At 48.5% G+C, this 12,541-nt stretch overlaps 5 protein-coding genes across 5 annotated transcripts; 3 read left to right on the forward strand and 2 right to left on the reverse strand.

Moving 5' to 3' along the window:
• Window positions 1–53: 53 nt before the first annotated feature.
• LCP9604111_6309 (TMEM53 family protein) lies at window positions 54–979 on the forward strand (the record flags this gene model as incomplete). The annotated part of the gene is made up of 2 exons (XM_039074216.1): window positions 54–58; window positions 124–979. 2 exons carry the CDS (start codon window positions 54–56, stop codon window positions 977–979), a joined length of 861 nt encoding a protein of 286 aa, XP_038927835.1.
• A 153-nt stretch (window positions 980–1,132) lies between these two features.
• On the reverse strand, window positions 1,133–3,069 carry LCP9604111_6310 (putative arachidonate 5-lipoxygenase; the record flags this gene model as incomplete). The annotated part of the gene is made up of 3 exons (XM_039074218.1): window positions 1,133–2,001; window positions 2,056–2,650; window positions 2,704–3,069. The coding sequence occupies 3 exons, from the start codon at window positions 3,067–3,069 to the stop codon at window positions 1,133–1,135; spliced, it is 1,830 nt and encodes a 609-aa protein (XP_038927836.1).
• Window positions 3,070–3,633: 564 nt separating this feature from the next.
• LCP9604111_6311 (uncharacterized protein) lies at window positions 3,634–4,874 on the forward strand (the record flags this gene model as incomplete). Its single annotated transcript, XM_039074219.1, has 4 exons — window positions 3,634–4,017; window positions 4,218–4,453; window positions 4,531–4,666; window positions 4,725–4,874. The coding sequence occupies 4 exons, from the start codon at window positions 3,634–3,636 to the stop codon at window positions 4,872–4,874; spliced, it is 906 nt and encodes a 301-aa protein (XP_038927837.1).
• An 800-nt stretch (window positions 4,875–5,674) lies between these two features.
• LCP9604111_6312 (carbon-nitrogen hydrolase family protein) lies at window positions 5,675–6,698 on the reverse strand (the record flags this gene model as incomplete). The annotated part of the gene is made up of 2 exons (XM_039074220.1): window positions 5,675–6,560; window positions 6,664–6,698. 2 exons carry the CDS (start codon window positions 6,696–6,698, stop codon window positions 5,675–5,677), a joined length of 921 nt encoding a protein of 306 aa, XP_038927838.1.
• Window positions 6,699–7,401: 703 nt separating this feature from the next.
• Window positions 7,402–11,870, forward strand: LCP9604111_6313 (uncharacterized protein; the record flags this gene model as incomplete). The annotated part of the gene is made up of 6 exons (XM_039074221.1): window positions 7,402–7,791; window positions 7,861–8,099; window positions 8,177–8,372; window positions 9,335–9,655; window positions 9,730–10,574; window positions 10,625–11,870. 6 exons carry the CDS (start codon window positions 7,402–7,404, stop codon window positions 11,868–11,870), a joined length of 3,237 nt encoding a protein of 1,078 aa, XP_038927839.1.
• Window positions 11,871–12,541: the final 671 nt, after the last annotated feature.

Here is a 12,541-nt window from a genome sequence, read left to right on the forward strand (position 1 = left end):
AGGCGCCAGATTCGGAAAAGCAACAAAGAAAAAAGTCCCCCGAATTTGTCATCATGCAGTATGTGGACATCCTTGTCACCTGCAAGTCACATACCGAGGGCCGAGCATTAATATCTTTTGCAGGTCTGTAATGCCATCTACGCGTTTGTGTGCAAACACTTGGCTCTCCAATCCCGAGAAGGCTATTCCTGGCCAATTGATTATTATCTGTACCTGGCTTGGGGCTTCACCCAAGCATGTCGGAAAATACACCGACCTCTATCGGTCTATTGCACCACACGCCCGGATTTTGTTGATCGAGTCTGATGTCTCGATATTGGTGAGCAGCTACGCACGCCAACGTCGCCGGATCCGACCTGTGGTAGACATCGTCCTGGAGACTTTAGCAGAGACAGAAACCAGCTCTGACGACAACGCACCGCGAATCCTACTGCATACCTTCTCAAATGGAGGTACCAACACCGCAACCCAACTTCTGATCATACTCCGTGAGGTCGCCTCCAAGCCGCTACCATTGATAGGGCTGGTTCTGGACAGTACGCCTGCCAAGGGGACATACTGGAAGTCGTACAATGCAATGGTCTTCTCCCTTCCTCCCGCGTCTCGATTCGTGGGCTCAATGGTAGTCCACTGTCTATTGGTACTACTGTACACCTGGATAGCATGTGGAAACGAAAACCCAGCGAGTCTGATGCGTCGTACCCTCCTGGACAAGGATACTGTCGGCCCTGCGCCTCAGAGACCCGACCCCGAAGCTAGGGGATACATATATTACATGTACTCGAAAGAGGATCGTCTGACTGACTGGATGGATGTCTGGGAACATGCAGGGAAGGCTAGGGAGGAGGGGTGGAAGGTCAAAGAGGTCGTCTTTAAAGGCACCGGCCATTGTGCACACATGCCCTTTGATCCGATGCGGTATACGGAGTGTGTAGAGCAGGCATGGGGTGCAATCAGCAAGCCTGAGTCCAAGCTGTAGTTGACTTGCTGACCTATTTTTGATCGTGTCTTCCTTATATCTATGAAGCAGAGGTGGGAATTTGTGGAAATATCAAGATGGTTCAAATTGCAGCCACAGCTCATTTATTGAAGACTCCCAATTTTCACTAAGAGACCACAATCTTACTCCATTCTACACACACAAGTAGTAAGGAATCTTCCTCGGATCAATCGAACGCCAGATAAAAGGCATACCCTGCGATAAACCATCCTCGTCGAATTGCCTTGTCCGGATTTCTTCACTGATAGCTAACATCGTCGCCCGAAACTTCCCCTCGGCAGCATGAAGATCGCTTCCAGCCGGGCCTAAGAATTCGGTCTCCCAGAACATATGCGGAAGGTTTCCTTTCTGCTCATCCAACAATGGTCGGTTGAACCTGACGAGGAGCGAAGCTTGCTTCAGTGCCTCGGTCTCGTTATGCAGCCACGGGATCAGCGATTCGATGCCCCCTTTAGTCTCAGGAAGTGGCTGGTTGAAGGAGGAGGGATGCAACGGAAGCACACCCAGGGCCTCCCCGACAGTCGCACCATTGAGTGCATGATGCGCAATCCCAGAGAGGAATGCCATGTGGGAGAGAATCGAGACAAGATCCTCGCGCGCGAATAATGGGGCAGGGAAAAAGTCAATGACTTGAGCCTCACTGGTGGCCTCCATGATCCAGGCTTGTAGTTCGTGGTCGCTGCCCATCAGACTGCTCTTGGGGTAGGAATATTCCACGAAAGAACGAGTGAAGTCTTCGATGGCTTGCACCATGGGTGCCACAGTCTCATAGAATGGGAAGGAGCGGAGCGGAGGCCCATACGCGCAATCTAGAAGACCACGGTCTGCGAAATCCCGATAAAAATTCGTGGACCGGAAGTGACCCGCGTGCTCCCAATAGGCGTCTGTTGCGAACTTCTTGCCGGCCCAGTTTGGAACCGCGAAGGAGCTGTCGTAGAAACCGCCTTCATTGAAAAGGAATTCCTCACCAATGGGTCGAACCGCATATGCCTGATACATTACTTTGAATAATTAGCTGCGTTGAATTTTGAAACGCCGAAGGGAGAGCAACATACAGCGGTCAAGGTATCCACGGACAGGATGCCGCGAGCTCATGGTTCGCAAGGCAGCCTGGTGCACGGGCTCAGCGACATCATGTGTATTTGCTAGATGGTATAGCTGGGAATGGAAGAGATCGTTCATGCCAAAGGCCATTTTGGCGAAAAGCCAGTCATTTGCGTCGTCCCGTGGCGTATATGTAAGGTTTTTCCCCATGTTAGTCTTGATAGCCAATGGAAGGAAATCGCCAGATCCAGGATGGATATAGAAATACGCGGTACAAGCGGCTGTCCAGCGCCCAGGAGTCTTGGGGTAAGGGGCTTGATAGGAATGGTCAGCATAGAAGAGACGTCCTTCCTGGTGTAGATCCGCCAGTGTTCGACCCTCAGCCAGGTGTTGCACCACCCCATCTTCTACTGGAAAAGGGAGACTGCCAATTCTGGGATGTAGGCGTCGAACCACGTAGGGATTAGTAGAAAGCCTCTCCATGGAGAAAAGCAGATCTTGGGTCCAGTTGGTCAGCATCCCGGGGGATACACCGTCCGGGAGTGAGGAGGCCCATTGATCTTTGTAAAGAATCTCATAGCTAGAGAGTGATTGTATGCCCCCCACCTTATATGATTAGCTAGGGCCCATTTTAGACAAAGGGACTTCTGCCGGTATACCTTAATCAGTGCTGCAGCGGCCTTGTCCAACTCAAGGTAGACGTTGTTGGTGACATATTCCACATCTTTGAACCACGCAACCCTGTCTCGGGCTACCATTGCTTCTCCCAGAACCCCGGTAGGGAAGAAGGATGTGTTTCCGAGTAAAGGGGGCCCATAGATATATCCTGCTCGAGCTAGACGAATCTCGTCTACTCTTTCCCAGGACCTGGTGTCAAACATTGGAAGGCTGTACTTAGGACCATTGTCGTCGGGAAGTGCAGCGAAAGGTTTCAGAACCGACTGAACGGAAATAATTGGCCAAGCAACAGCATTGCCAATATAGAGGAATGATAGCAAAAGCTTATAAATAGGGAAGAGTGTCATTTTATATAGAGAATCAATGTCGTTGTCGGAAAAGAAAGCAGGAACTTGACATTTTTGATGGGAATCACCGACATCTATATTCATTCCTTGACTTGAACGTAAGTCCCGCCCTCACAATCAGCCCCAGTGAAACTCATGCCTTCTATTTTCTGACATTCTACATATCTCCGCTCTCGTGAACGGCCGTGTTTACTCCGATCTATGACGAATTACTAGTGTGGGCCCAGCTGGACGACTCAACATCTAGCAGTCCTCCACCGTCCAAATTAAATGCATGATGCTGTAAGTAAGCCTTCTGATTATTACGAGGTCAAGTATATTTGCCCAATTGAGCCGTCTGTCTGAACAAGATAAAGAAAAATGAATTTTTATTCCCGTACATTATCTACCCTGCCAGCCATGCACACAATGCACAAGGTAAGGCAAGGTTCCTAATAGAGTCCCTTCCCCGATACACTAGAATGTTGTCATTTAAATCAAGGGTAATTACAAGAATGGGTGCATGTCTCCTTGAACAAACGTAGATTGCTCTCTCATTGATTCTCCCATCTAATCACCAAAACAATGAATCTTGTCGCCATTATCTGTTTGTGGCTTACCGTTGTCTACTGCTATCCCGGCGGATTTGACTGGGACCAAGCTGCTAGATATCACCAGCAGCAAGTCCTTCGTGATGACAATGACCGAGGGTTTGGCTTGAACGAGCCGTTCGTCCCAATTCCCGCTCATATTCTCCCCGAGAAGCAGCCCTTCATCATTGACGGATCCATTCATTTCTACGAAAAGCATCTCAATGGCTCCGGCCCAGATGGGAGCTACCGTCGCTCATCTTGTCCGGCCGTGAATTCGTTGGCAAACCGCGGATATATCAATCGGTCCGGAAGAAATATCACTTATGCTGAGCTAGCGCACGCAGTTCGCCGAGTGTGGAACTTCGGGGATGACAATGTGAAAACCTCTTTCCCCCGAAATCAAAGTATAATTCGCATTCGTATTCCTGCTGACTTGTGGGGGTAGAGTATGTTAGTGCTGGCGCCAACTTTTGCAATGCATGGATGGCCTGAAACGATTGATTTGGATTACTTCAATGCATGATACCCATAGCTCCCCCTGGTTCCCTCGTGCTAGACACTAATAAGTCTTTCTAGGATGACCATGTTCAATACGTGATTAATTGCCCGGCCGCACCAACCCGCAATGACCGCGCAGTGGGTGACAACATTAACATCAACATGACTCTCTTCGAGTCCCTGTTGTCCTTCTCCAAGGATGGCGAAACCTTGTCCCTAGAGGATATGGCGGAGCACCATCACCTACGCCACAACCAAAGTAAAATCGAGAACCCGGACTTCATCTTTGGCAATCAAGGAGCAATTTGCTCACTGTAAGTATTAGGTAGTGGCCAATACTCCCCAACTACCCCAGGCCCAATATTCAAGACATACGTTCTGACAAAGGCAGTGCCCAATACACAAATATGGTCGGGGTTCTCGGCAAGTTTGGTAAACATGGCCGAACCACCCTATTCATTGACGATGTCAAGACTTTCTATCTTGACGAGGATATTCCTCGGAACTATGAGCGCAGAGAAGCACCCGTGAGTTATACTATGCTTGTGCCCTTGTAAATAGTATCCTTACTAAAAGACATGACAGCATTATTCTCCCGAGTCAAATGCAATGATTGACCGCATGGCGCATCATGTTGGCTACACTATTCAACGACCGTTCCCGGAGGGGGATCAGAATCCCGGTGTGGACATTTGTCCGATGAAGGCGCGATTCCAGCACGAGGATTGTAGCTAGAATTGACAATAATCTCTCATGATGGTCTGGAAGGGATGAAAAACTATAGCAAGCAGATCAGATTGTGGAGTATATTGATGTGGCGAATGAATGAGCGGATTATTGTGCTGTATACACACACCTATGAGGAAACTTTGGCCCAGTCTAGAGTAATTGTCCGAGCACAGCCTGGCTTACACCTATAATATTATTAGATAGGAGGATAACTTGACACTAGGTACCCATGCATGAAGCTTCTAGGAATATAGTTTCTATGCGCGACAGATGGGGCGATCGTAGTCCCGGAGGGTTAAACGGTCCTTTCTACATAAGGACCATGCAAAACAACGAGAATGTTCCGAATAAGATTATGGTAACTAGGTATGCATGTCATCTTTTAGTAAGGTAGCATACGAAAACATAGCGCATCTAGGCCCTAAACATCCAGTGGTAAAATGTCTTATCTTCTTCCCACATAATACATCGAAAAGCAGGGATCACGACTTAGCGTACGAGTACGGTATGACAATCTTACATTCACTGCAGAGTAGCATCAAATGGGCGCAATTGCGGATGCCCGAAGTGGGCCCTGCATGAGTGGACGACATGCAGGGTAATTATCTTGATTAGAGGACACCTCTAGGGAATTGTAGTTTTGATCCGGCATGCAAGGCGTCCTCTCATTGTTAATGATAAGTATGCAATTTCACATAAAAAATCTCAATTTCTTGTCTAAGTTGCGGGCTAGAGGCTGGATACAGAAATTATCGTGCTCAAGAGTCAAATTTCGATGATGTTCTGATATGAGCCAGTCATCTCGTCTATAGCTTTCCTTTGGTAACTTCAGCGAGAGTTCTTTGCGTATGCTTGTAACACCAGGCAGGATCCGCCATATCCGCCCGGATCCCGTAGTTCTCCTCCGCATCCTCCAACACTGCCATATCCAGGGTGGCCACCCCCATTCCTTCGGTGGAGGTACCCAAACGGACCAATGGGCCGGCATATGGAATCGTGATTTGGGAAAGACCGCAGTAGTTCTTGCCCGGTGGTCCGCCTGCGTTGGCAAAGACCACGGCACAGGTGTTTTCGAATGTGCGTGCTGTCAAAATGCTGTCCAGAAACAGGGACGGCGCGGACGGGTTTTGCCGACGGCCCGCCTCGGATGCACCGCTGCGGGTCCACAGAGTGGGAACAATAATAATCTTCGCACCGTTGGACGTGAGCTCCCGCCATGCCTCGGGGAAGGCCAAGTCCCAGCAAACTAGCAGACCGACCGGACCTAGGGGGGTTTGGATGACCTGGTGGGGGCTGTCGCCGGAAGAGCGAAGGTAAGCTCGCTCAGTTGGGCCCCACAGATTTTTTTTAATGTATGAGCCTAGTATCTCCCCAGTATTGGAGATGAAGAAGGTAGCATTTTCCAAAATGGGTGTCGTGGGTCTCTGGTCGGACTTGTTTATCTCTGTGACGTGTGCTGAAGATGCAGATACGGGTCGGACGATGGACCCAGGGACAATGCAGATATTACATTCTTTCGCTAAGGCCTGATATCGATGCAAATAGACCTCCCAATCCTCACACAACGAGGCAAAGCGGGGGTCTGTGGGGATCCAGTTCGTCAAGTGAAATTCAGGCAGGACAGCGAGTTGACATCCCTGAGCTGCAGCCTCACGAATGAAGTTTACAGCGCGAGCGAAGTTATCCTCGGGCCTGAGGGGCTAGAAGGTCATGTGTCAGACACTGAAATAATAATATGGTTGTCTTGCATTTTCCATTTCTGAAGAATTGTGGATGTAATCTTGCCTTAACATACAGCTGTATTACAGCAATCTTGCAAAATGGCGGCATGATGGTTACAAAAAGAATCAAAATGATCAAGAACTAAAAGAAATAACGAAATCCAAGGGGCGAGATAGGGTTGCAAGGATACCCGTCTTCTTTCCAAAGGTTGCGAATTTGGATTTGTCAGAAGTGGGCCCCCGGATATTCCGTTACGGGTACTCCGGGCGGGTACTCCGCATAGCCCCGCGTTTCAAATGGTACTTTTGTATTCGGTTTCTGTTACCGTCCGGTATGTAATGTATCATACCTCTTTAGTAAATACCAGTAAGCAATCTCACAGATCCAGTTCTCAAATACCGGGAAGGGCCGCCGCCATGCCGATATAGATCTCAATTCCATATTGGCCATGCATGCACTTTCAATTCCCCGTTTAGGTTGCATCACCGACGTACATATGTTGAATCCGTTTGTTTGACTTTTTTTCTTATCTTCATTTCTCCCCTTGCTTTTTACTAAAAGCCTTGGTCATGATGCATGAGTAACTCTATACAGGTTTCTAGGTGGATTTCGGGAGTTGCTTTGGATATAATGACGGAATATAGTGGATTGAAGGCATTCTTGCTCACCTTGGAATAACTCTTGCGCCGACGAAACTGATAAGATTTCTCATATAGCTTACTTATACGCAGTGATTGACCTTGCTCTGTGGGTGTCACCGTGCACATCCTTCCTCGAGTTCAAAGTTCAAAAGTCCCAGCTCATTATCATCATGTCTTCTCTCCGTCTAGCAATGACCAGTCTGTTAACCGGGTTGCGCCCAGAGGTGGTGGAAAAACTTCAGTCGGACAAGACTGGCTTTCCTCAAAAGCAACATGTCTTCCATGCATCCGACGTTCCTAAATGGATGCAATGGGACCCGTTTATCCAACGAGGATACCGAACCCAGCTGAATAGTTTCAAGCGGTGTTTCTGGTCCCTATTCTATCTACATAATGAATCAATCAACACCTGGTCACACGTCCTTGCAGGAATTTATTTCCTCGCCGTTCTTCTCGCCACCGACTATTGGATCGCCCAACTGGGACTCAAAGTGCCATTATCAGACATACTTGCTATTCAGACGTATGTTGCCGGCACTGCAGGGTGTCTCATATTCTCCGTCAGTCTCTCCGTTAATCAATCCTTTTTACAAAATCCAGAAGTACTTAACTGATCCTCACAATTCTAGGCTACCTTCCACGCAACCAACGCTCATTCGCCTGAAGTCGCTCATGCCTTCCTCAAACTAGATTACTTCGGAATTGTGCTCACCATCTCAACTACATGTATCTCAGTCGCTTATTTCGCCCTGCACGGAGAACCGAGGCTCCAATGCGTCTACATTTTCTTCACTGTTCTCTGCGCAGCTATGGTCTTCTGTATCACACTTGATGTCGGTATGGATGGTACACGTGCTGGTCCATGGAGGTAAGCTCTAGCATAATATCTTCTCATGTGTTATTGCAGCATTTCAGTTCAATAACACCTGTTCTTTCCTCACACAGAGCAACTGTATTCACCCTTCTTGCGGCTAGCGGCCTAGCCCCTATCTTCCACGTCATCTCGAGCGGTTCCCCTCGCGATTTCATCCGCATCCCTTGGGAGACTCTCATAGTAACCTGTTCTTCATACGCAATTGGCACAGTGGCGTATCTCTTCCGGTTTCCAGAGCGGTATTGGCCGGCGCAATTTGATATTATCGTGAGTCTGATTCATGTTCATAACGGAAAGAGGATGGTTTGGGACTAATGAGAAATATAGGGTGCTAGCCATCAGATATTCCATATTTTGGTTGCGTTTGGCCAGGTTGTGCATCTGTTCGGACTTCGGGATGTGCTTGTAGGAATCCACCTAGAGTCGCATACGGTGTAGGCACTCAGTAGTACCGTACCATACGTCTCAATGAAGAGAAAGTGTGTTTTAAAATGAGGTGGCAGTGAAGAGCTTTGGTAGAATGCAATAATTCAGGAAAACGAACGAGTTCTATAAGGCCAACCCGGATCAGAAAAGGATGCTGTTCATGTCACGGATAGTTAGCCAGATGGAAATCAAATGATTCGGGCATGGCAATTTCAACTATCAGTCGGGCCTGTCAAACTTCATGCATTCCAGCTAACTAAATCAATCCATCGCACAAATGTCATCAATAGTGTCCACGCTTTGGGCAAGATTCACGAGGTCAGGTGCCCAGATGAGCACCTGACCTGTATTCAACTTACGTAATTATCAGGTGATCTGGGTGTTTACCTGATTATGTAAGACTCAGGGCGTGCTCAATTTTACTCAGGGGAGCAAAAGCGGCAAGGAATAAGCACTAAAACGCAAAGGGAAAGGTGATGACCATGCAGCAATGCTTCCCCACTGTCCGAGATGAGGTTGATCGTGGGGTGAGATCATGTCTTCTGATACTATCGGTTATAGAAGAAATATTGTATATCGCACATCTTTTCCTAGAGTAGTAAAATAGTGTATGGCATGTGATAGTGAAATCGTCATAAAAGGAACCAAGTGGCTCAAAGGGCCCGAAGAAAATGGCTACCATTGGCCCTCGTGACGTTTGTTAGGTCACCGCCAAACTTGACTTGAATCCGGGGAATCTCTACTTTTATAACTCGTTTACTGGTTTCGTTTTTATTATAATACTTTCATTCCGGAGCTAACAGATCTCCGCATTTCACACCCCGGCTGAATGGCTTGCTTCTCTAATGCACAGGCCTACCATGTCGGTGTTGGGCGACCCCACATTAGTTCAGTGCCATCATGGGCGCAAACACTCCCAAGAATACTCTTTACCCCAACCCTTACCTCCGCGACCGCTCTGCAAAACGATCTCCATCCCAACCGTATCGTCGCTCGTGAAGGATTCGTGGAATTGGGCCGGTGATACTCTGCACACCTACCGTGATGGTCTCTCGAAGGAACAACGGAAACAAAGGGCGGACATCGAGGACCGCAAGCAAGTCCTGTATCTGAAAATAAAGAATGTATGTACATGCGGTGTACCTGGGCCGAGCGATCGCATCTGCAGGGTGACCCCTTTCTAACCCTTGGGCTGCAGGCTGTGTCGTACGAAGAATGGCGAAGTTGCGCCAGTGAACTGGACGAACTAGAGGATAACAACGCTTGGAAGCAGACACTCGAGTGCACCGAATATGATCCTCGTTTGGTACAGGATCGTTTGCGACAGTTGGAAGAGGCTCGCATCAGCTGTGATGTAAGCCGGATGTTGTTCTTGGTGCGTACTGCGCTGAGTCGGGACCTGGCGCATATGAGCAATGCCTCTCTCTATCGCCATTCGCATATTGGTACAAAGGACTTGATCGATAGGTATATCACCACGGCTTTGGATACTATCGCTACGCTGGTGGATCTCTCGGTGCATGATCGCTGTGATGGGTTGGAGCTGAAGTATATCCTGGACCAGCTCCTGGCAGCTCGACAGGCATTTGGTCGCAGTGCTCTCCTTTTCTCCGGTGGTGCCACTTTTGGCATGACCCATATCGGGGTTCTCAAGGCCCTCTATGAAGCAAAAATGATTCCGCGAATTATCTCAGGTGCCTCGGCTGGTAGCATTGTGTGCGCGGTATTTTGCACGCGCACAGACGAAGAGCTTCCGGCGCTTTTGGATACCTATGTACATGGGGATTTCGACGTTTTCAATGAAAAGGGCCAAGAGGAAAATATCTTGCAGAAGATGACTCGTTTTTTGAAGTTTGGATCATTTTTTGACATATCTCACTTGGCGAAGACTATCAGAAACTGGCTGGGGGATATGACTTTTCAGGAAGCATATAACCGCACCCGCAGAATCCTAAATATCTGTGTGTCAAGTGCCGGCATGTATGAGCTTCCACGGCTGTTGAACTATATTTCTGCTCCCAATGTGTTGATCTGGTCTGCTGTGTAAGTTCCTCCTTTTTCACATCATCAACCCATTTCTAACGTCTTTCAAGCGCGGTATCATGCTCTGTTCCTTTTGTCTTTAGGCCATTCACGTTGATGGCTAAAGATCCGTTGACAGGGGAACCGGTCCCCTGGAATGATCTTCACAAGCAGTATATTGATGGCTCGGTCGATGGAGATTTACCCATGACACGCTTATCGGAGATGTTTAACGTGAATCACTTTATAGTCTCCCAAGTGAACCCCCATGTGGTTCCATTTCTTCCAAAGGAAACAGGCCCACAGGATGCGACAAACGACGGCCCTTCGTTCATTCCTCGATGGATGAACATGATGGCGCACCTTGCCAAAGACGAGGTTCTGCATCGGATGAACGTCCTCTCAGAACTTGGAGTCTTTCCAACATCAATGACCAAGTTTGCCTCTATTGTGAACCAGAAATATCATGGAGACATCAACATATACCCAGAACTCCTTTCCTCTAACCTCCCAAGGCTCCTGGAGAATCCCACAACGGAGTTCATGCTTTCGTCATGCCTGAGTGGCGAGCGGGCGACATGGCCGAGACTAAGCCGTATCCGAAACCACTGCGCCATTGAGCTGGCACTCGATAATGCAATTCAAAATATGCGGGCCCGGGTGGCCTTCAGTCCAAGTCAGGTTGATCTACGTATGCCGCACCGTAGTCGTCACTCGATTGACTCGGCAGACAGCAACGGAAGGGGACGTTATCGGGACAGGCGAAGAGGGTCCCACAGCCCCGAATTTGAAAAGAGGCAGTCGGGTGGGCAGGAACTACGTCGGCCAGATCACGAACTGAGAAAGGAACGAAGCACTGTTTCGTTAGAGAACCCGCCTCTCTCGCAATCAAGCGAGTCAATCTTCATGCCAACCCAAACAAGGACCCACCGCCGTACATCCTCAGTATTCTTCAGCAATGGAGGGATGTTCGATATTGGGTCAAGCAGCGATGACGAGCTCGAACGATCATACATGCTTCGTCCCAAACTCGCAGGCCACCGAACGTTCTCAGAGTCATCTTCGTTTGGCAGAGTAGCTCCGAGTCACGGGCCCCGCAGCCCTGTCCGGTCCCGACGATCATCATTATCCTCTAACCCGGCCTATAATTTCTCCTCCACGGCTCGTCGCAGTTCCCCAAAGCAGGTTTATACGCCGTCGGCTCGCGATTTCTCCGTGACCATACCACCTTCATCCCGCCATCTGCTCAGTATGACTCCAACGCCAACACTCCTTCCGAGCTCGCCTGAGCCCCTCACGCGCAAGCGGCAGAATTGAATAATATACAAGCAATTGTGCAGCTTACTTGATCCTTTCCTTTTTCGGGAGTCACAGGCCGCATACTCCGGATTCTTGACACGTACGAAGTACAAGCTCGCCCCTCAAATTCCCCGAATTTCGTGTACGATCTAGGACACTCGGACAAGAAGGCTTTTTGATTCTTGCCGATTGTTATAATTCCGTACACCTACCGCTAAGCATCCACTACATCTCTTTTCGGTCATATTCCCTCTCTTTGTCTATCGTTGTCTCCGGGTTGGTGGCATCTATAGAAAGGGGTGTTAGTCTATGCAACCCGATATTATCGTACTATACCACCTCTTGGTTATCCCCTTTGCATATCGAATCTGCCGGATTTGTCTGTTTCCTTTCTGTTTGCTATCTACAACATATGACATGCATGCAGCGGTTTTTTGTTTTTAGCGGGGACAATTTTCACGTATACACACTATGGGGCGTTGAATCCTCAGATGAAACAGTCGAAACCTTTAAGGGGCTATTCGTAGCTAATTTTAAGTTAATAAAGATATATTATTCTCCATTCAAGGGTTGATCGTGATACCCTTCTCCACCGTCGGCGCTAATGGCCCTGAAGCTAAGCTATTTCCCAGCACAAAGTCCCGGGAACATGCCGCTGAGTGAGCTTAATGCTGTAGCCACAAAGGAAT

Source organism: Penicillium roqueforti (genome assembly GCF_015533775.1).
Source record: "Penicillium roqueforti strain LCP96 04111 chromosome Unknown scaffold_16, whole genome shotgun sequence".
Classification (NCBI taxonomy): Eukaryota; Fungi; Ascomycota; class Eurotiomycetes; order Eurotiales; family Aspergillaceae; genus Penicillium; species Penicillium roqueforti.